The sequence below is a fragment of the Parathielavia appendiculata genome (genome assembly GCF_033297405.1).
Source record: "Parathielavia appendiculata strain CBS 731.68 unplaced genomic scaffold N657scaffold_3, whole genome shotgun sequence".
In the NCBI taxonomy this organism is placed as follows: domain Eukaryota; kingdom Fungi; phylum Ascomycota; class Sordariomycetes; order Sordariales; family Chaetomiaceae; genus Parathielavia; species Parathielavia appendiculata.
The window spans coordinates 1,236,765-1,257,723 of record NW_026944222.1 but is presented as its reverse complement, the minus strand read 5'-3'; the positions used below and the strand labels follow the sequence as shown (position 1 = coordinate 1,257,723).

At 52.6% G+C, this 20,959-nt stretch overlaps 10 protein-coding genes across 10 annotated transcripts; 6 read left to right on the top strand and 4 right to left on the bottom strand.

Moving 5' to 3' along the window:
- Positions 1-326: 326 nt before the first annotated feature.
- N657DRAFT_534396 (uncharacterized protein) lies at positions 327-980 on the top strand (the record flags this gene model as incomplete). The annotated part of the gene is made up of 1 exon (XM_062787762.1): positions 327-980. A coding segment is annotated over one exon (654 nt), but the record flags the coding sequence as incomplete, so codon positions are not given.
- A 2,045-nt stretch (positions 981-3,025) lies between these two features.
- N657DRAFT_654396 (uncharacterized protein) lies at positions 3,026-4,028 on the top strand (the record flags this gene model as incomplete). Its single annotated transcript, XM_062794504.1, has 3 exons — positions 3,026-3,198; positions 3,261-3,514; positions 3,562-4,028. 3 exons carry the CDS (start codon positions 3,026-3,028, stop codon positions 4,026-4,028), a joined length of 894 nt encoding a protein of 297 aa, XP_062649660.1.
- Positions 4,029-6,500: 2,472 nt separating this feature from the next.
- On the bottom strand, positions 6,501-7,506 carry N657DRAFT_654395 (uncharacterized protein; the record flags this gene model as incomplete). The annotated part of the gene is made up of 5 exons (XM_062794503.1): positions 6,501-6,575; positions 6,679-6,719; positions 6,777-6,929; positions 6,986-7,137; positions 7,427-7,506. The coding sequence occupies 5 exons, from the start codon at positions 7,504-7,506 to the stop codon at positions 6,501-6,503; spliced, it is 501 nt and encodes a 166-aa protein (XP_062649659.1).
- Positions 7,507-8,058: 552 nt separating this feature from the next.
- On the top strand, positions 8,059-8,603 carry N657DRAFT_632076 (uncharacterized protein; the record flags this gene model as incomplete). Its single annotated transcript, XM_062791120.1, has 2 exons — positions 8,059-8,263; positions 8,413-8,603. 2 exons carry the CDS (start codon positions 8,059-8,061, stop codon positions 8,601-8,603), a joined length of 396 nt encoding a protein of 131 aa, XP_062649658.1.
- Positions 8,604-10,075: 1,472 nt separating this feature from the next.
- On the bottom strand, positions 10,076-11,663 carry N657DRAFT_632075 (uncharacterized protein; the record flags this gene model as incomplete). Its single annotated transcript, XM_062791119.1, has 5 exons — positions 10,076-10,486; positions 10,555-10,994; positions 11,043-11,067; positions 11,173-11,501; positions 11,579-11,663. The coding sequence occupies 5 exons, from the start codon at positions 11,661-11,663 to the stop codon at positions 10,076-10,078; spliced, it is 1,290 nt and encodes a 429-aa protein (XP_062649657.1).
- Positions 11,664-11,970: 307 nt separating this feature from the next.
- Positions 11,971-13,468, bottom strand: N657DRAFT_670058 (uncharacterized protein). Its single transcript, XM_062795519.1, has 3 exons — positions 13,282-13,468; positions 13,098-13,223; positions 11,971-13,044 (listed from the first exon to the last, which is right to left on the bottom strand). The coding sequence occupies exons 1-3, from the start codon at positions 13,411-13,413 to the stop codon at positions 12,211-12,213; spliced, it is 1,092 nt and encodes a 363-aa protein (XP_062649656.1). The 5' UTR covers positions 13,414-13,468; the 3' UTR covers positions 11,971-12,210.
- Positions 13,469-14,439: 971 nt separating this feature from the next.
- N657DRAFT_688540 (uncharacterized protein) lies at positions 14,440-15,445 on the top strand. Its single transcript, XM_062796947.1, has 4 exons — positions 14,440-14,676; positions 14,759-14,815; positions 14,877-14,904; positions 14,973-15,445. Exons 1-4 carry the CDS (start codon positions 14,567-14,569, stop codon positions 15,045-15,047), a joined length of 270 nt encoding a protein of 89 aa, XP_062649655.1. The 5' UTR covers positions 14,440-14,566; the 3' UTR covers positions 15,048-15,445.
- A 2,117-nt stretch (positions 15,446-17,562) lies between these two features.
- On the bottom strand, positions 17,563-18,032 carry N657DRAFT_642629 (uncharacterized protein). The gene has a single exon (XM_062792383.1). The coding sequence runs from the start codon at positions 18,021-18,023 to the stop codon at positions 17,754-17,756; it is 270 nt and encodes an 89-aa protein (XP_062649654.1). The 5' UTR covers positions 18,024-18,032; the 3' UTR covers positions 17,563-17,753.
- Positions 18,033-18,957: 925 nt separating this feature from the next.
- Positions 18,958-19,541, top strand: N657DRAFT_281411 (uncharacterized protein). The gene has a single exon (XM_062786613.1). The coding sequence runs from the start codon at positions 19,107-19,109 to the stop codon at positions 19,440-19,442; it is 336 nt and encodes a 111-aa protein (XP_062649653.1). The 5' UTR covers positions 18,958-19,106; the 3' UTR covers positions 19,443-19,541.
- Positions 19,537-20,714, top strand: N657DRAFT_281442 (uncharacterized protein). The gene is made up of 3 exons (XM_062786614.1): positions 19,537-19,798; positions 19,860-20,104; positions 20,167-20,714. Exons 1-3 carry the CDS (start codon positions 19,631-19,633, stop codon positions 20,387-20,389), a joined length of 636 nt encoding a protein of 211 aa, XP_062649652.1. The 5' UTR covers positions 19,537-19,630; the 3' UTR covers positions 20,390-20,714.
- The last annotated feature ends 245 nt before the right edge of the window (positions 20,715-20,959 follow it).

Sequence of the window (20,959 nt, the reverse complement as noted above, 5' to 3'; positions counted from 1 at the left end):
GGTCGGTTCGAGAGGAGATGGACCTCCTACAGTCATGGCGAAAAAGGGGTCCAATTGGCAAGCTACACAACATCGTCCACCACATCCGCCGAAGTCCGCAAAGGCGTGACGCGTTCGTCGCCATTGCGGTATTCAAGCAAGCTGCGCAGTCCGAAATCGATGATTTTGGCAATATAATGAGCGACGAAGACCCTGCCTCTCTGCAATTAAAGGCTGACAACGAGACTCGATGGAACTCGGTTTTCCAGATGATAGACCGAGCAATTCGCCTTCGAGACTCTATCGACCTCTACTGCATGCAGCCAATAGGCGACATGAATATCGCCGACTCTAAGATTGCAACAGAGGATGTCTTGACCGTACAAGATTGGCAAACCTTGGTAGAGCTGCGGAATATCCTTTCCAATTTTGCCGCTCTCACCAAAAAGTTCGAAGGCAACGATCCAACCTTCCCTACGGTCATCGCTACGGTCTTTGCGCTGAGGGAGAATCTGAAAAAGGAGATGGCGCGATACCACGATAATCTGGGAGCAATTGTCTTCGATGGCCCGGACATTTCGCGTCACGAGCTCCCGCTGAACCAACCAAGTGTACTAGAGCCGCTGGTCCCAGCCACTCCGCAGGAACGACCTCAACGTCAGGCAGGTGTTCCACAGCGGTTCAAAGACTGCGAGATCGATTTACCTAAGAGGCGAGCTATCACGCAACAGCTGCAAGACCAAGCCACCCCCAAGGATGCAATACACGCAGTGGTAGACTCAGAGGCTCCCGACGTTGACGTTAGATTCATCCGCACCGGTATTCAGTTCGCTATCGCCAAGTTGGACGAATATTACGAGATGTTGCGGCAAGCGCCAGTCTACTGGTATGCGATGATCCTGCAGCCCGGCGATATAACGAGGTGGATCGAGAGGAACCTTGACGAAGAAGAGAGCTCCTGCATCATTTCCTCCTTCAAACAGTTCTTCATCCAGGAATACGGCCACATCCAGATTTCCCGGCCAGCGGCTTCCAACACTGCAAACCAACACGTTCCGCCATACGAAGATGACTTGCTTATCGACCCCGCATACTACGATCTACCAGAGGAACGTATATTCAGTGCCGAAGAAGAGGTGGATCAGTACTTATCTGAGCCGGTTGTGGTGGTTCGTGATATCTTTGCATGGTGGAGGACTTCTAAAGAGCGGTTTCCAAGGGTATCAGCCATGGCATTTGACCTCCTTTCTATCCCAGCGATGTCATCCGAGTGCGAGCGGGTGTTCAGTCGTGCCAAGCTCACTGTTGGCATCCAGCGACATAGTCTTCAAGGAAACACAATTAACATGCTCGAATGCCTGAGGAATTGGCTGCCAAGTGGTAAAATCTGAAGCAGGAGGGTTTGTGGCTGATGGCAGCGATGTCAGCGGCACAGTTTTGTATGGAGCAAAAGCAAATCGAGCAATGGCTGGGTGGTGAAATGGGGGTACGGGCCGGAACAATCATATCCGGTGCCCGCTCAAATATACGCAAATTGAAACAACGCAAATCAAATATACGCAAATCAACGCAAATACACTGCACCTGTGGCAAATCGACGCAAATAGAGAGGTTAGTTTGGGTTGATTTGCATTGTTGAGAGCGCTGTCTCAGCCTTCCCTTGGTGTTACGTTTCTTGATTGGCTTCCGCCGCCCCACCAGGCCTCGATATAAGGTTGGTCCGTGACACCTAGCGAACTTAGAACCAGCCCAGCTGAGCATCTGCATGCCCTGCTTGTCTCTGCGCCGTCTAGGACCCCTGCATCCTCTGGAACCCTCTGCCCCTCTGGCCCCTGCGAGATGCCTGCGGTGCCTGCAGTGCGGGTTAGCTACTGGGAACTACAGTACATACCTCGGCAGCATCCAGCTCCTCAATGGTGAAGCCCTCCCACTGAGACGCGTTGCGGCGTATTGACGGCTGTATCCTGTCAGCTACGACAGCTGGAAGCATCGCCCAACATGTGCCCTGCGGAGTGATGTGAAGAAACAGAGAGCGACCGCCAGGTTTAGGGTCCTGTTCTTGGCTCGGCGCGACCACAGTGCGGCCAGCGCCTTCGCCCCCGTCAAAAGCCACATCTTAGACCAGATGCCCGGCTTGTGCTCTCGCAGCACCAACACCGACGCAGCCACTACATACTCAATAGGAAATGTCCTATTCACCAGATCGCGAGTTGCTCTCACCAAGCGACGTGCTATGACGTCCAAGTGCCTGCATTCCAATCTAGGGCGTTATTCCCTCGAGTTCTCGCGGCCATGGGAACACGACACCCACCCTTGGCACGTCCTTGAAAGAACACATCTCAGGGAGAGCCGCCGCCTGATGCGCAATGATTGAATTCGCCCTGATCGACCACCATAAACCCCTCGACCGTGACCTCAAATGAGACGTGCCGGTCGATATCATTCAAACTCTTTCAATCCATCATCCTCAGGGCGGGAAGCCGTAAAAACGAATATCTCGTCCATATGACTTTCGTCACTCGTCTGTGGTCGAGTGTCTCCACTGTTCCAGACAAACACAGCTATTTTGAGATGTGAATAGGAGAACATCTGTGTGGCTTGCAAACAACAAAATCCTCCAGTACCCGCATCGGGCCCGCTCTTTTTTCTTTCACACACTCGCATACCCCGCTGTCCCAGACAAACACAGCTATTCAGAGATGTGAATGGGGGAACAGCTATTGTGGCTTGCAAACAACAAAGAAAATCCTCGAGTTCTTGCATCGGGCCCGCTCTCTCTTTTCCTCTCCACACTCGCATACCCCCACAGTAATACTCCGGCGAAGTCCTTCAACCCACACATCCCGATTTTTTCCACTTCTGGGAACGGCCAACTTCTTTTTGTGTGCTTTTCAACTTCCTTTTTTTAGTCCCCTTCCCGCCTCATTCCTTCGCGTCGGCCGTCGCCATCTCGCAAGTCATTTTGCAATCGTAACATCCAAAACTGTCAATCCTACTTCAACGCAGCATCCGCGAATATCGGTCGTCAGCAGGAAGGGGGGCCAATATGGCGACGCAGTCGCCCGACCCCGCGATGGCTAAGCTTCTCGGTCACAAGTACTGGAATCACTTCGCCATTCAGCTCGGACATTGGAACTCCATGAAGGTAATCATCATGGATGATGAGATGTTCCGCCTCATCCCCATTTTGGTAAAGATCGAGATCGCTCGCGAGATGAGGCAAGTTCAATTTCTCCATGGTCATTTTCTCCCACCGCGACATCAGCTCACCATCACGCCAGCAAGTTTCTGAACGAGGACGTGATGTTTGCGCGGGACGCCGACAATGCGAAGGTCTGGATACTCGGCCCCAAGAAGCTCATCCGCCCAAACATCACTGTTGTCGGCAATATTCCCATCTGGGATCCGAAGAAGAAGCATGTGCCGCTCCAGGAGATCAAGATCCGCCGTCCTCCCAATGCCTATATCCTCTACCGCAAGGATACGCACAACGAGGTGAAGGCTCAGAACCCCAACCTCCACAACAACGAGATTTGTAAGTCACCGTGTCCCAGCGTTGATCTGCCAGCTAACAATCTTCAGCCGTCATTATTGGCGCCATGTGGAAGCGCGAGTCTCCCGAGGTCCGGGCCAAATACCATCAGAAGGCTCAGGAGATCAAGGCTCACATAATGGCGCTTCATCCCACTTACCGATATGCGCCTCGAAAGTCTTCTGAGATTCGCCGCCGTGCACCTCGTCGGTCGCGTCTCCAGGGTTTCGAGCACAACGCGCACCAGAGTGCTCAAGTCAGCAATGAGAAGGCAGGCATTCGACCCAACAGCGACATCTCACGCCGCATTCCCGCCTCTCAGCGCTTTCTCCCGCCGGTTGTGGAGCCTGGCTGGACGCCCTACCACCTGCTGCCCCATGCACCTACCGAGCAGACTCTCACGGGTTTTGAGACCCCGGTTGAACAGGGCCCGGATATGGATGGCGACCAAGCCTATCCTACTGTCGAGGAGCTCATTTGGGATCTTGAAGCGGATATCGCCCGGATCCTCGCTTAGATCTGATCGTTCCGCAGTTTTGCAACGGTTAGCATCTAGCTTAGCATTGCCAACCTCGGGCGCTCAGATCACGCCGGAAGAGTAACTGGAACCGAGAAACCTAAAAGGGGTTGAAAACAACAACAAAACAAAGTAGGCTCCCATCTCCAGTTTGACGATCTTTCAGTTCCCGGGTTCTCTATTACTGACTTTCGCTCGATTCAACAGACTGTAACACCACAGCTCTGATCCTTAACCGAACCCAGACTCGACTACAGCAAGTGGCTAGTTTGGAAGTGACAAAGGCTCTCAACACTTCTTTGAACCGACCATTGAGATCACGCCTTCACCAAACTTCGTTGGAGAGGCCAAATCAGCATTAGATGGTGGTCAATCGTGCTTCCTCTGTAATTAGGTTCTCTGGGGTGGGACACCTGGACAATGAATAAGTCTGGGGTTAGGTTCTTAGAGGGAGACAATGAAGGCGCGACTCATTGACTAGTCCTATACCTGACCAAAGTGTATACTTTTGCTCGCTTTCCCAACATTCGTCAATAACCCTTGAGAGTTCCCCGTTCAAACACCGACACATCTATCACGATACTTACATCGAATTGTCTTGAGTAAGAGAATGCTCTGGCCGGTAAAACGGCTCTAGGCCTTCCTCCAGGGCCTACCGGGCCATGATGAGATGCAGTAACCTCAGCCTCTTCCAAATGCACCGCTACACCGCGCAGATCTTCAGCTTGATGGCGTCGAGGCGAAGACGCAAACTAGGAAATTGAGGCGTGTGTTTTGGTTGTTGGCGAGGGGCGTGTGACTTGGCTTTGATGACCCGAAGAGAATGGGATCCGGGAAAACCAGAGTCCATGAGCGTCGGGGTGTGTGCCAGAAGTGCCCCGCATTTGGCCCCCAGTCCCTGCAAAGCCGATTGGGCACTTCTTTGTCAAGTTAGAGCTCAGTCAGAACCCCACCTTGTCACCGCCGGCGTGGAGGCGGCCAGGTATGCAAGATTAGAATCGTAACGAGTCTGGAATGCAAGATCGACTAGGGCAGCCCTCTAGTCCTCCGCCGGCCCACGGTACTTGCATGAACGAGACCTTGTCTACAAATGTGCTGGAACACCCCCACCACCTCGCGATGACTATCATAGCCGTTTGGGAGAACAAACAACATACACCGACGTACCACACCAATACAAAGTGGTTTCTGTCCCACCAGTAATGGCTAACGTTCAGGGCATAGCTGATACAGCGAGCGGATAGCCACGGTCGGTGAACAAAGAGAAGGGCGTCTGTTGGGACACGGCTAAGGGAAGGGATGCGGCGCTTCTGGCCTGCCCCCCTTCTGTGGGCGTCACCGCTGCCTAAGTGAGCGCCAGATTTCGAGGTGGACGTAGGCAGCTGCCAGCCATCCATGAAAGGCGTTGACGCCGGCGTCTGCCGCATAGGGCTGCCGTTGAGCTGCAGCGGGGGCATAAACTGGCCGCAGGGATAATTCCCGGTACTAAAAGCATCTTCCAGGAAACCGTTGTCGAAGGTAACCGCGCTAACCAGCGCGGGCCGGGCGGGACATCTCGTCGTGGCGGGATGCTGTGCAGTGCCCAGTAGGGCGGGGTACTTGAAGCTCCGCTTGTGCTGGAGCTGGAGGGCCACGTCGAGAGAGGTGCTCGTATTGGCGGTGTATTTCGGCAAGGGGCTCGTCAGTGTTCATCGCACCGCGGGGCGGATCCCATCGGACCACCGCCGCCCCAAACCGCGAAACCCCTCTTCAGCCGCCACCAATGGCTAGGTAAGAAGAAGGAAGAGCCGGACCGGGGCGGCCTCTGCCGCAGTCCCCAGGCTTAGGTCCACCTTGCTTCTCTCTGATGATGAGGTTGGTGCCCTCGGGCAGCTCCAAGGTCAAGGCGCAGCGCGAGCGGGAAGCCAAGGAACGATAGCGCGAGTGATAGTGGAGGCGGCGGCGCGGGAAGGCGCAGAACCTGGTGATGGCGGGGATGGCAGTTGCATGCAAGTTTGCAAACGGGCAAGCCACCTGATCAGCGCACGAACCACAACCAGAGGAGCCGCGGTTGTGACCCGCGCGGCCCCTCTGTAGCTAAAACAAGTGCTGTACCAAAACAGCAAGGTATGATAACTCTCAACTGTGTTTCGGAAAGATCTTCGCCAGCAGAATTTAGAGTTCAAAGTGACATTTCTGTTCGAGCTGGGACGGGAGTGGAAAATAAAACAAGAGAAATCCAGGGCGGTCAAATCGAGCAGGATCAGCCAAACAGACGCCGATCACTGCTCCGCCGGTGGAGTTATCGCAATGCATGCCTCGTGGCCAGACCCTAAACAGGTGGTCTTAGAACTCCGGTAGGAACCTTGATGACGCCTGAAATTTGCCGCTCGACTTGATCTTCTTGTAGTGATGGTGTTCGTCTTCACGATATCTGGTCTTCAACCATCGCCCGGGTTGGGGGGTGTTCTGAGGAGTGATCATGATCCAGGATCAGTATCCTGCTTGGATCAGTCTCTCGTCGACTGTCATCGGGTCGCGGTGCAAGTTGCGCCACGAGAGAGGAAGCTGAGGATTGCGACGAGCAGCCACACAGCGATAGCCGGGTACTTCTCATTGTAGGATGCGAGTGATTCTCTTCATCGGCGAAAGCCTCGAAATTGGCCTTGACATTAGACTTCTCGGCCCGCCAAGCCCGTGCGACGATTTGGGCTGATGTGCGTTAGCACTGCCAAGACAGAAACACAACGACAACTTACGGATAGTTACAAGCAGCAGTCAAACCGGTGTTGCTGGCATGGATCTTGGCAGACATCCACTGACGGTAAACGGTGTATTGATTCCGTGGTCGACGAAGAAGAAGCTTATTGACGTTCGAGTGGCTCATGAGCTTGGGGGTCACGGTAGGGTGAAGAGTTGCGTCTAAATGAATGATTGGATTCCAAAAACCCACCATGAAGCTCTTCAACTTCACTTACTGGCCTTCATTTCTGTCGATATGACGACGAGGTAGGCGTACTTGTTCAAAATCTGCGCATACGGAACGCTGGTGACCCAGAACTGGATCCGTTCCACCTCGGAGCGGACAATAACGGCATGCTTGCCATCATTAATATAATTGTCAGGAGTACTCCGTACATTGGAATTATCTGATGACGACTCTACGAGTAAAACTAGGCTTAAAGAAAGGAAAAGGAAAAGGAAAGATACCCGACACGTCGCGTTGGATTCTACACGTACTTGAACAAGTAGAGATTGTGAATAAAAAGTGGTAAGTGCGATGGGTCGTTGGCCAGGGGATGTTCATGGGGTGGGCTTGGCCGAGGGTCGCCGAGGCCTCTGCAGGGCTCAGCCCGTTACAATTAAAATCTCTGGGTTAGGTCAGGTTGCGAGGTGACCACAGAACCGAACGAACTCACCTATAGTGCCCAAGCGCGACGCTCAGGATCCTTGTATCGGCCGACGTATCTTCAGTGTTAGTGGTGTATTGAACAGTCATCTCGTTGCCATTGAAACGAACGCCAGCGGAGACGTGTCAGCATGGCGCTCGGGATGGTATCTGTAATGTGAGAGTTTCAGAGGAAGGTGAAGGTGCTCCGAGGCAAGGAAAATTGGTACCAGAAAGCAGTTTGTGTGGTAAACCATAGGTTGGTGTTGTCATTTTGGGAACAATACGGAAGTGAAGCACAGACTCCGAGGATATATACCATGAGAAGAAGCACTAACGTGTTTTATCAGCGAGTGCACCATATCAGCGAGTGCACCATATCAGCGAGTGCACCATATCAGCGAGTGCAGCACTGGTAAGGGCTGCACAGATATTTGGGTGCAGCACTAACAACGGGAATAAGCTGTTAGTACTTCGACTAAGTGTTTGTGCAGCCCTTACCAGTGGTGCACTCGCTGAGAAAGGGTGGGAACAGCGAACAGTCAGAAGGAGAGTGAATGAAAGGAACGCCGAAATACCTTCTGCTTGTTCTGAGAGTCAAGTCGCATCGATCGACTCTAAGGCACCCCGCCGGGGCCCGCTGCGTCCCTGCAGCCCCCAAAGATGGCGTCAAACGCGAACACCGAAGACACTCGTGACGCGCTGAACTCGCCGGAGCCGAGACGCCGACCACTGCGCTCCCCCAAACCGTCGGCCAAAGTTCGAGAAACGTTGGTTTCTCTCGGAAACAAGGCAAAAGCGGCCAAGAATACGTCCAGTGCGGCCACGCGACCAGATGGTGGCACCCACGCTGGATGGAAGGTCCAGCGTCGCGCAGAGACTGCTGGCCGAGGCCAGCAGCGCGCGTCAAAAACATCGAGGAGCTGAAATCGTCATCCAACAGCAAACCGACATGCTAGCCAGACTCAGCACCGAACTAGTCTCTGTCAAAACCAGAGCTGGTCACCGTGAAAACAGAACTCGACAACGTCAAGAATCGCGTAGCCGAGGAGCAGAAGCAGGTCGCCGAGGAGTTGAAGCAAGTCTACGCGCAACTGGACGCTATTTCGCTCAACTTGGCCATCACAACAACGACCATCTCGACGAGCCCAAACCCGTCGTACGCGAATGTTGCGAGAACCCCACCGAATAGCTCCCAACGAACCTAAACTCGATATCGTCTATGGAAACCACTCCGTCGACTATGACCGACTCGCTGTTCTGCACGATCGACACTTCCAGAGTAGAGAGCGGAGAAGGTGATAAGACTACGGCGGGGGCAATCAGGACAATCGTGGAGAGAGAAATCCGGGGAATGGAAGACCGCGTCAATTGGCGATGTCGCGCAGTGACCAAAGACCCACAGAATCCGAACCGAATTAGGATGCCTGTAGGGATGAGGGCGAACTCAGAATGGTCAAGCAGGTTGCAGAGAGAAAGATGGCAGTGCTACGGGATGAACTTTACCCGATCAAGGTCGACAACGTCAACCGCTCGGTAGTTCTGGACGGCGAAGGCAACATCCGAACTGGAGCTGCGGAGGCATTCAGTCAAGAAACGAAACTACAGTGGCGAAGATTGCTTGGCTGAGTAGGAAAGACACAGCGAAAGCCTATGGATCGATGGTGGTTTACGTCACCAAAGGGAGCGATGCAAGGAGATTGTTGAATGAGGGTTTCTCCCACGCCTGGGGAGAATCGGGATATACACGGGTGTTTGAACGCCGGGTGCGCCGGGAGCAATGCTACAACTGCCAGGAAATCGGACATAAAGCCTTCAACTGCAAGAAAGCCCAGGTGTGCGCAAGATGTGCCAGGCAAGGCCATCACCACAGCGGGTGCAAGGAAACGATGATGGAGTGCGTTCTCTGCGGAGGACCACACGAATCTTCAGTCAAAACTGCCCGAAGCTTAATCCTACTAGCCAGAAGTAGGACGCATTCCCTCGACTTGACAGTTGAGACCACTAAATCTTCTCCTCTTCGACTACCCCCCCAAGCACCCTCGTGGCACTAACTGCAGGACTCGCTTTAGCTGCTGAAGATAGGACGCTAAACACATGGAGAACATAGCCTTCAAGCACGCCTGCAATTGTCAACTAACCACGAGCTTTCGACGATAAGTCACATCTGGTTTGAGGATTACTGCTTCGGGAATGACAACTTCAAGGGCTTGTACGAGATCAAGGCTGAATCACAGGAAGGGATTATGTACATGCCTAGCATCATGGCCCTTTAGGCTTAGTTAGCGCCTCCGGGCGGAATAAATATCCATCCATCCATCCATGCACTCGCTGATATGGTGCACTCGCTGATAACACATCGTTATAGAACGTTGGTGACTTGTTATCGGGAAGTGCCGGGGCCAAGTCAGGGAGCACTGCGACGCTTTTTTTCAATGGATGGTTGATGGCTGAGTACATGCCTCGATAAGAGAGAGGTTGTAACACAACGAAATACTCCGGGAGGCAAACGACACACATCAACTGGTGGGTGGAATTTCACTAGGTTTCCTGTTGTCACAATTGCCAATGAACTGACTGTGGATTCTTCCTATCCTTTTGTTCGTCACAGCTATACGCTGAAAACTTTGCGCTAGAAACTCTTGATAAATAAGAAACCAAGCAAAAATGGCATCGTCTGTCAGATTGAAGATTCTGTGATGTCTGCCGTAGCTTCCAAAGCGGCAACTAATTGGGTCGTGAGTTGATCGTAAGACGAGACCATGAAGCCGACTAGCCCGCCTAGCGCCAACAAAACGAGATTTCGAAGGATCGATGGTTGAAGCCCGTATGACCCCAGGACAAGAGAAGCTGTGGGAAAGATAACGAAAGGCCACCAACTAAGAGTCGTGGCGCGGCTAAGGGATTCGTTCGCCGAAGATGCCACGACGGCAGTTTCTTCCAGGGTATCGAGAATATCGGCGGTGATGTTGTTTACTTGCTTAAGCATACTCGAGTGGTCTTCAAGCTGTTCGGACAACGTCTCAGTTGCTATAGCCAACCGGTTCATGCCGTGCTGGAGGGTTTCCTGCCGTTGGGCGAGCACGGTAGCCTGTTTGTCCGAGAATTGCTTGGGAGAGTTAGCGGGCGACCCGAGAGTTGAGGGGTGTTATAACTTACTATCTGCTTCTGAAGAGAACTGGAGGACGCCATGGTTGTGGACATCACAGCTACCAGAGCCCCCATGTCGTCGTTAACTCTCTGCGACACGCGCTGTAGAGATTCCTCATGCGCGAAGGCTAGTTGAGAATTGCTCTCCAGAACATTTGCAAGCAAGATGCTCAACAGCTGCTGCAGGTTGTCGGCGTGTTGGAGTCCTTCGCTGATGGATTTCGAGGACTGTCTTAGTGCTAGATCCAAGTTTTCCGAGAGATACCTTTCCACTTTTGCCAGTCCTTCACTCAACCGCCCGATTTGTGGCGTGAGCTGCTCGAGTCTCTCCACTGACTGGCGGGCGCGGTTGTCGAGGTCATTGATCCGCTGCTGTAGCTCAGCTTCGACACTATCGGTAAGCTGAGCGATAACCCGTGTCAGTCGCTGGTAAAGCAAAATGTTTTTTGCTGCGATAAAATTAGTGGCGTCCAGCCGCTTGGGTCAAGAGCACCAACCTTTCTCATGGTCCGCCCTCGCGGCCTCGCAAAAGCGTAGCGCCTTGTGGCGATAGCTCACCCAGGTATTCCAAGCCGCGTCTGATGCAGCCAGAGCTGCGAGACATAGCCCAATCTCTCTCGAACTCACATGCAGCAGAGGTTCGTTCCTGATGGCGATTTGACTGAGCGACGGCTCCCGGAACTTTGCGCACTCCGCTGGAATCGCGAAGTTTCCTCTCTCAAGGTCGCAGATGGCCAGACTAGCTGCGTACGAATCGACAAAGTCGCGCACCTTGCGTCCGCTGTCGGTGAGGATTGTCGCTTCGTCCTTGCCGTCCACTAGTTCGCAGTTGTTCACCAAAAGCCGCGCCGCCACACGGTGGCAGAGGGGTTCCAACTCTAGTTCCTGAAGCTCGCTGAGCGCAACGGCATAAATGTTGGGGAGGCGGGAGCTCGACGATAGCTCGGATGGGTTGTCTAAGGTTGGCGCTACATAAAGAAGAAGAAACAAAGGTAAGTCTCAGCCGCATCCTCAATGGACTCACCCAACTTACCAGCCCGGCCACGCCTCCCATTTCCCCAAGTAAATCCGTTGATGCAGAGCACCAAAAGGGCTAGAACTAACCAGCAGACCTGCATCGTGGCCGTTGCCTACCGAAAGTTGAGCTCCGAGAGGAGAGGACGAGAGGAGATGGCGAGTGGAAAACGAGGGAAGCGGGAATTAATTGTAGAAGAGAAGACGCACTTTTGAGATTTGCGTTGGAGGTTAGAAAAAGATTTCGGTTTCGTCTGAAGAACAACCAGAGCTTTAACGTACATTATAATAAGCGAGCGTAGCACTTCTACTACCCCCGTAACAACTTCCCAAAATTACAATACAGTAATACTAAGAACTAACTATGACTAACGTTAACTATATTAGAAATAGCTGAATTAAATGATTTTACACCTTCTAACAAGTATATAGGCATTACTACTATGGAATTTGCTAAACTGAGTAGCAGAAATTCGGTGTGGTTCGGCGTCAAATGCAACGAAAACGAGATTCGCAAGACGTCTCTGCCCTCCGCTACCCCACCACCCCTAAACCACCCAGAAACCCATCATATTTGAGTAGCAAACAGAAAGAAGATGAAAATCGCAAGACCTCTGCCGTCTACCACCTCCAACGTACCCCTACCCTCCACTACACAGAGTCGCCTAGAAGATCCTCCAGACCCGAGTCAGCTGGGAAGAAACGACCATGCCGAGAAAGCACACTAAAGATAAGTCGCACGGTCTGCAAACCATCAGCAGCCGGGACAATTCTCTCCGAACCAGCAACGCCAAAGCTAAGGAAACGCTGCAGTGCCCACTCCAGAACAAATATGCCAGAAACCCCTGCATAAGCTGTCCGCTCGATGGCAATGTTGGTCCAGACATGGCAAAGTGAAAGGTCAGCTTGCCGGAACCACGGATCGCCAAGCACGATCTGAGCCACAGCCCCAAGGAGGGTGAATCCGTATAAGCCATTCACCACACTGCCGTCGGGAAGAGTCTGAAAAGAACCCCACAGCCGGCTGTCGATACGGCCAGGAGACGGCCCCATGCATGGGTCCACAACCAGGAACCGCCGATTGACCATGTCGATCTCCAGTGCACCCCATGAGATGTTCTGAACAGCGGTTTCTCCGTCATACTGCGTAGCCTCATCGTGGTTCATGGGAACCGCAGCAATGATGATAACGCGAGTTGCAGTCGAGGGGATAGGGTTGCGTTCAAGGTTCCAGCCGTAGGGATCCAGGTTCTCGACCAAGCCAGATGCCAGGCAAACGAAGGTATGGATGTCTCTAGCGCCTCTTCCAGCAGCAAAACCAAGGTTTCGAGCAACGACCCAGAAGGCTTCATTGGAGTTCAGGCCGTTGAGGAAAGCAGTACCGACAGCCATGCTAGTTGGGGAGAGGAAGGGATTGCCAGTCTCCTGGCCAGTCATTTCTCGGAGCGCAGTTGCGGCATAACGCTGAAGGTCAACGATATCCATCTACTTAGGCAATTAGCGTGAAGAAGAAGCAAGAAAGAAACAGGTGAACATACCGACTGCAGAGGCGAGGGGAACTGAGTGGCCTGCTCGGCAGCCATGTTGGCCTTGTATGCGAGGGAAAGTTGGTCGAATTGACAAGGTTGAACCTGGAGCTGTGGAGGACAATGCCTGCTGAGAGTCTAAAGGTAGAACAGTCAGCGAAACGTTCTAGCTAGAGGTTGTGTTAACAAGGTATACCTTAAGAGAACTAATAGAGAATGGCCAGAGCACTCTGGAAAAACCCAAGAGTAGTAGGAGGCATAAGGAAGGAGAGAATTTGGCGTAAGGGAGGAATTTCAACCGATTTTCAAAGCTACCAAGAGTTAGCATAGATTTTCTAATGGCATAGGATTGATCGAGCAATGTTACTATAGGACAGTTGTTACGGCGATCGCGCCGTGGCTGCCGGAACCCACGGGTGGGGCCTGACATGTGGGAAACACGGCTCCTGTGGGTCGAGAATCCTGCACCTCGCTGCCGCGCGACCTGTTTGTAGCGCAGCCATCGCAATGGCCTTGGAGAAGATTCCGGCCAACGCCTGCCATAGGCACATCACCATCGTCACCAGGAACCAGTCAGCGCTAGCAGCAATTAGGCAACCGCGACAACAGTCTGGCCATGGCACTATACGGCAAATTCTCAACGGCTCTGGACGTAGCACTTCCTGGCAAGCACACTCGCGATCTCTACGACAAGTTGAAACGAAAAGAGGCCTGTATCTTGGCACAACTCCGAACTGGAATGGCAAGGCTGAACGGCTTCTAAGCCGAATCGGAGCGGTCGAGTCAGACCTTTGTCCTTGCGGCCGAGCGAGGGAAACCGTGGAACATTTCCTATTGCGATGCGTGAGATAAGAAGCTCTGAGGGAGGACATGTTGCAATGCACAGTGGCAAGGCGAGGGAGCCTCTCATTCTACCTGGGAGGGAAAGCACCATCGGATCCAAAGATGTGGTCGCCAGACATGAAAGCAGTCCGGGCAACGATCAAGTACGCAATGGCGACAGGGAGATTGGATCTTGACGAGGAACGACGAAGATTGGATCAATCACAGTAGCGGAGCTCCACTAACACTACACAGCCTCAGCCAGCAGATCCCGCTTTAGCTGCTGAAGATAGGACGCTGAACACTTGGAGAACGCAGCCCCCAAGTTGATCTGCTAAACTAAGTCAAGAGGCAACAGGTGGCGTGAGAAAAGGGGAGAGAGTAGAGGGCTTGTACGAGTTGATGGTTGAACGTCAACGAATTGGATGTAGTTAGCGTGCCAAGGCCCTTTAGGCTTCGCGCCTCCGGGCGAAATAAATCCCATCCATCCATCCATCCTGTTTGTAGCTCCTCGAGCTACGTCTTAACAACAGAGCCTGCCCGTACCCGACTGAATAGAGCCCAGACTGTAGCTCAGCCCGACTATCAATGTCACTGGACTACATGCCTGTCCCACCCGTGACAACAGGAGGTAGAAACGACCAGAGATAATCCGCGAGATGAGGCAGGCGAGGCCCGGAGGCGAGGAACTAGAGGATGAAGAGGAAGCTAGAAAGAAGCACCTGGCGACCCCCAGGACTGAAAGAACAAGGACGCCAGAGTCGCTAAGGCAAGCAATTATGCTAGAAACATCACCAAAAACATATGCTGACAATGAGACTGACGGTCGTCGATGGCCACCTCTGGAGCAGCATGGCCTTGACTCCGACGTGGAGGTCACCTACTCGTTCATTTGGTCCACGCCGCGCGTAAGCACAGAAATACAAGTGGAAGACCAAGTCCCAGCCTTTACTGACACGAACTCTCCAGCGTGTTGCAGGTGCCTCCAGCACTGGCGGTAAGATAAGCTGAACCACCGAAGCCAGCAGGTGCAAGATTGAGAAGCTAACATTGGTTTACTGCTAGAGAAACCCAATCATGTTCCCTAGCGATTCCAGTTCGGACGCGGGCGCCAACGACTCGGGCTCTGAGCCCAACTAACCCATCGACAACACGCGTAGGGTCAGACAGGGCAGAGAAAGAGGATTGCCAATACTAAACATCAACGGCAGACCCGTAATGCTGCCAGCAACCGTGGCTGCCCCCGCCGGTAAGCACAATGGGAGGAACCGTCACAGCTGCCAGAAGCTACAGGATTGTATAGGCGACCTAGGAGGACGGCGACTACAATGATTCGGATGAGGAGGAACAGTCGCAGCCGAAGGAAGGCAAGGGACAGAAGGGCGGCAATGGGGGCAAGGGCAGGAAGTGAGCCATCGGAAGGGCTCCAGGATAGCGGAGCGGAGCATGTACTGCGGCTGGCGTTGTGTTGACACAGAGGGCGGATGGACGACGCGATAGGTTTTGCGTGACATGAGACGTCCGGAGCTGCGTTCTCCAAGTGTTCAGCGTCCTATCTTCAGCACCTAAAACGTGTTTTGCTGGCTGAGGCTGTGTGGTGTTAAGTGGGGTTCCCCTACTGTGATTGATCCAATCTTCGTCGTTCCTCGTCAAGATCCAATCTCCCTGTCGCCATTGCGTACTTGATCGTTGCCCGGACTGCTTTCATGTCTGGCGACTATATCTGTTGGAAAGCCAACAGCCACGGATTGACCGCACCGTAGTAATCGGGTACCAAAAGATGGGCAACCACTCAATTGATGATGATGTTCCTGTCTGCGTTCTTCCAGAAGTTCCCTGCCTGTTCGTGATCCTGAGAATCTTGGTGCCAAGCCATTAGGCCACCGCTGAACAGCCCTCTCTGACCACCTGTCAAGTCCGACAATTATACTAAAGCTAGATAATCTTGAAGTACTTGAATCTAGACCCTTGAATCAGCTAGTTACCTCCTTTAGTCTAGGAACTGGCCGCTAACTAGCTAATTACCTCTACTAGTCTAGGAACTACTGCTAAGAAGCGAGTTCAATTTATAGAAGAACCTCTATAGCTTAACGCCCTTATCCGATCCTAAGCCCCGCCGAGAATGGAAACCCTAGCTAGTGTTAGGACTCGAGGTCCCGTTGGGAGTTAATGTCAGAGTGAAGAGGTACGAGCAATGGGCTGTAACGGTCCCAGGAGTATATTGCAACTAGCTGGTGACGACTTTACGAGTTTGCCTCGAATGGAGAGAGAAGAAGAAAAGAGAGAACTAGATGACAGGAAGAGAGGGCAGCTCTTATATGCTCCGGAACACACAGACACTGCCTGCTTCAGGATGACGTTATCATGATACCACGGCCGAGGGTTGCCGAGGCCATCATGGGCTCAGCCCATCACATGGGCGACAGCACTGAGCAGCGTGGTAGCAGTCTGTGTGTAACGGTCCCAGGAGTATATTGCTACTAGCTGGTGACGACTCTACGAGTTTGTCTCGAATGGAGAGTAAGGTCAAGGGAGGAGGTGACTTACGGATGTGCCTTTCAAAAGTTTTGTCGCCTCGTTTGTATCATGCCCGCTAATTTACATTTTTATCTCATCCGCCGCCCCTCTTTATATTCATTCCCATTCTGGAGTTCAATGATCTGTTGAATATATATACAGGAATACGTCCAATCCAAGCTTGAATCTGCCTCTGATCAAGCTCATCCCAAGCCTGTTGCCAAGCTCGAACGGCCTCTTGTCGATTCTTCAGAGCCCCTTTTCTTATTGTCCTTCTCTTCATCCACGGCCAACATAGCTCGATTGCGTTGAGATCTAGAGAGTTAGCACACCACAACAGTCTCTGAATGTTATAAAGGCTATACACAACCCCTTGATATCGATGAGCATAAGCTGGAGTTTTCTCTTCCTGAACAAGTGTCCCTGGCCGTACTCTCTCACACTCTTTTTGTAACGGGCTTGGCCCGTAAAGGCCTCGGCAAACTCTCGGCCAAGACTCGAGATTCGGTGGACTTCTATCTTGTTGGATATCGGCGCACAGGCCAAGGATGTGGAGGATAAGACGGCAGGTATCTTGCATAGTGTTTCACTCTCTTTTCTTCTTCTCTCTCCATTCGAGACAAACTCGTAGAGTCGTCACCAGCTAGTTGCAATATACTCCTGGGACCGTTATACTTTTGCGAAAGGAAAAAGTTTCGAGATCAGGATCGTTCTTTGATAACGGTACCGGTCAATCCCCCCTTTCCCATCACGCGAGAGTTTTCCCGTCTTTTTGTTCCATCGCCATTCTGGCTTCTTCCCAGGTAAATTTCGAAGAGAGAGTCGTTTCATGCCGTTTTGGAGTTCCCATTCCTTTTTCATCAAAGGTTCAAACTCTTCATTCAGCCGTTCAATTTCTTCCTTCGCTTCCTTCTTCTCCTGTGCTGTTTCTGGGCCGCATGGACGTTTCTTATCATATATGAAACAACCCCAAAACAAAAACTCAGAATAACCTTTCCACCGTTCACGAATATAGCTTTTGACTAAAGCTTCATCAGCCTTCCTCCAAACTCGATAACCACCACGTCGAGAAATCAGAACAACTGAAGTTTCATCTGTCCAAATTACCCTTTTCCAGTCTTCAAGTGTCCAATGTTGATGTGCCAAACAGCATACAAGTCTCTCACGCTTCATTGTTTTCGTCAATCCAGGCTTCCTCGTCGGCTTCGTTTTGCGAAACCCATGGCGCTTGAGTATCCGCCAGATTGTAGTTGCCGAGATATCCAGACCCATGTGACTGAGTTCGCCAGCGAGATCAGCGCACGTTTTCTTTCGCCCGTGCCGGTCGCGTTATACCTTGGCGACAACAATCTCCACAGCTTCAGAAGTCTGTTTAGAAGGTCGGCCAGAACGGGGTGCATCTTCGAGCCGTTCGTCTTTGAGGATTAGCGGCCTTTCGTTGGGATCGAATCCGCGTTCGATCGCACTTGCGTAGATCCGCTGCACTTGTCGAACAGAACAGCCAGTCTTTTCAGCGACATCGGCCGTCTTCATCCCCACAAGTGGACTTTTCAAAGTTACAATAAGGGCTCGCGTCGCCAGGTCGGTATTTGGGGCCATAATGATGATGGGAAAAGTGACAGGCGAGTGGAGAACAGATGCGGGGTATATTATTTGATGGATAAAGGTTATACAGCAAACGGGGCGACAAAACTTTTGAAAGGCACATCCGTATCCGTAGATAGTGATGGATCGGGGGGAAATCGACCGAATGGTAGCCTGACCGAGAAATGGGTCGGGTGTCTTCTGTGGTGTCCCAAAACTCGCCCGATCTTAATATGATCGAGCCCTTGTTGGCCACAGTTGAAGCGGGTGACCACTAAGGAAGGAGCTCCCAAGTCAAAAAAGCAAGCACAACAGGTCTGGGAAAAAGCTTGGGAAGACTCGGACGAGCCCCGGATATAGTCTTGGATTGAGAGGATACCGTTCCATATCCAGGAGGTCATTCGCTTGGAGGGAGGCAACGAGTATAAGGAAGGCTGGGCAAAGGACCGTCGTCAGGATGTAGTTCCTAGGCCGGCCTAGCGGCAGGCGAGTTATGACTATGATGTCAGTCAGCCAATTTGGCGGGTTAGGTACCGTACAGTGGCCTACAGGGCATGCGGTCTTGGTCAGAAAGGCGGTGTGGGAAAACTTTTGGTAGAAAAAACTTTTGGTAGGAACATCCCTAGAGAGGTCGCGTCTCGCTGAGAAGTGCGTCGCTCGCTTATCATGTACGTTAGAATATTTCAAAAGTCGAACCTTTCTCGCTTCAAAAACGCTAAGATGCTGTTGAACTAAACTGGCCCCTTGGCACTTGGGGCACTGTTGCCCAATGCAGTAAGCGCGGAAGACTCGTCACCCACCCAAAAGCAGGGTCTGGCGAGCGTCCCGAAGCCCTCAGTTCTTTAAGCAACACACACACAAGACACACGGTTCAGACAGCCAATTCAAGCATCATCTTGTGCCTCAATTGATGCAGTATCACCTGGTTGGTCTATGCCTATTCGAGCCTGTAACTGTTACTGTTCAACAGATGCCGTTTGGAGGCGGTGTAACAAGTGTGGAGCCGGCTAGTTCTTGGCTCTTCATCTTGGCCCAAACCAGATAAGTGCGAAATTCATAAGCCACAGTGATCTGGCGACTGATTCATGGGTTGAGCCAATGGCGCGTGCTCAAATTGCGTCCCTCTCGCCTAACTATCGTCGCTCAGTGGAGTACTCCTCTTCTTTTCACGAACACCCTGGCTGGTCTCCGATTGTCCCGCCTTTTTCGGGGGGCAGAGTGGCACAGCTGTTCAGCCCAGGCTTGGCATTGCTTGATGCCCCTGCCTCTGACCTCCGTTCGTCATACCAGAGGGTTGCACCGCCCTTTGCTCGCTTGTCGGCGGGGCTTGACTGCATGCTCCGTTTACGATGCGGCTTAGTCATGAGTCTCTTTGTCTTCATTGGGCTTCGAGGGCGAGATGAGCCGACGCCGGCGCGTGGGTGGACGAGCTGAATAAAGCTGCGTGACATTCCCCCTCCTCGCCACAGCCCTTTTCCTGTGGCTTTCTGTCTCGTCATCAAAAGAGGTACTATCGCTGTTGCTACTTCGTCGCAGTTGGATCATTCCTGATCCAGTCCGTCAAACTCTCCTTCACTCTCGCACCGCGCTCCAACCCGCCGTACACCATCGCCATCGTCACCATGGGCGCTCATGGACTTCTCGCCGTCGGCGTCCCGCCGCAGCCACTCTGGCTCCTCTACATCAAGATCGCCATATTGGTCCTCTCTATCATCGTCCTTGGCCTCGGCGCCTATACGTTGTCGGTCGCAACCCTTGGCGATGATCCTGGTGCGCTGGATGTTTTCGTCGTATGTGGTGGAACCCGTTTCTCTTCGCCTGTGTCATGACATAGCTGACGTCCTGGCGCAGGCCCTTTGGAGCTTCATTACCTACGGCGGGGCCGCCGCATTCGAGATCTGGGCGCCCCGATTATTCTACCGCATCGTTGCCCTCGTCCTCCAGATCTTGAGCATCATTTTCTGGCTTTCCGCGTGGGCCTACTCAGCATCCGTTGCTGCACATGTCTTTAGAGTGTATTCTGGCGGTAAGCTCGGCGCGGCGCAGAGCTATGGCGGAGCCCTCGGGGGCTGTGCTGGTCTCGGCGCAATTGTCTGGTACGTTGTGCCTGGGCTATGGCCGCAGAGTAAAACGGTCCAAAGTTGACACTTGTTCTCAGGGTCCTCACCATCGTACACCTCGTGTTCTTCATCCGCGCCTGCCTCATGGACAACACGGCTCCCGGTCAGGCCGAGCTCGGCCAGGTCAAGACCGAGGCCGCGCCGCAGCAGTACGGTCAGCAGCAGGCTTACGCTCCTGTGCAGCAGTACGCGCCTCAGCAGCCTCAGCAGCCTTACGCCCCGCAACAGCCGTACCCTCAGCAGCCCTATCCGGGCCAGTAAACCCCTAATGTCTAGCATATGATTTCCTACACCAGCAGTCTTGTCAAGATTGGATGCGTGGGAGGCTTACGAGGGCGAGTTTCTTTGTTTTAATATGTGTTGGTTCATCGGCATGAGTAATGAGCAGACTGGAAGTTGAAGCAGTGTTGCGAAGCTTTTCTCTTGGTCGTTTCGGCTCCGACTTGCACGGCGGAGCGTTGAGTTTGTTTTTATTGTATACCACATACCCGGCAAAGTGTCAGAAGGTCAGGTCAGAGTCAGAAATCGATACCCATGATGTGCTTCTGTATGCGACATCATCAGCAACCTGCACTTCGGAGTTGTGTAAAGCAAGCACCACGACAGTGACTCTCAAACCACGATTATCGCGATACTAACTGGAACTGCGATGTCGGTTCAGGCTTACGGCTCAACTTTCATGGTAGACACGAGCATGCTATGCCGGTCTCCTGGCAGCACTTCGGTGCAGTATCGGGAATGAAAACCGACTCTGGGCTTATACGAATTTGTGTCTTCCGCTCTTGCCAGTCTGAACTGGTGCTCCTTCCCATTTGACATAGTTTGACTTGA

Coding starts and splice junctions, on each gene's coding strand:
- N657DRAFT_670058 (XM_062795519.1), bottom strand. CDS start 13,413: ATGCTAACTCTTGGTAGCTTTGAAAATCGGTTGAAATTCCTCCCTTAC. Junction 13,224..13,281: donor TCTCTATTAGTTCTCTTAAG/GTATACCTTGTT, acceptor TTCTACCTTTAG/ACTCTCAGCAGGCATTGTCC. Junction 13,045..13,097: donor TCCCCTCGCCTCTGCAGTCG/GTATGTTCACCT, acceptor TTGCCTAAGTAG/ATGGATATCGTTGACCTTCA.
- N657DRAFT_281442 (XM_062786614.1), top strand. CDS start 19,631: ATGGGCGCTCATGGACTTCTCGCCGTCGGCGTCCCGCCGCAGCCACTC. Junction 19,799..19,859: donor GTGCGCTGGATGTTTTCGTC/GTATGTGGTGGA, acceptor GTCCTGGCGCAG/GCCCTTTGGAGCTTCATTAC. Junction 20,105..20,166: donor GGTCTCGGCGCAATTGTCTG/GTACGTTGTGCC, acceptor ACTTGTTCTCAG/GGTCCTCACCATCGTACACC.
- N657DRAFT_688540 (XM_062796947.1), top strand. CDS start 14,567: ATGAGGCAGGCGAGGCCCGGAGGCGAGGAACTAGAGGATGAAGAGGAA. Junction 14,677..14,758: donor AGGACGCCAGAGTCGCTAAG/GCAAGCAATTAT, acceptor CCTCTGGAGCAG/CATGGCCTTGACTCCGACGT. Junction 14,816..14,876: donor TCATTTGGTCCACGCCGCGC/GTAAGCACAGAA, acceptor CGAACTCTCCAG/CGTGTTGCAGGTGCCTCCAG.
- N657DRAFT_642629 (XM_062792383.1), bottom strand. CDS start 18,023: ATGGCCCCAAATACCGACCTGGCGACGCGAGCCCTTATTGTAACTTTG.
- N657DRAFT_281411 (XM_062786613.1), top strand. CDS start 19,107: ATGGCGCGTGCTCAAATTGCGTCCCTCTCGCCTAACTATCGTCGCTCA.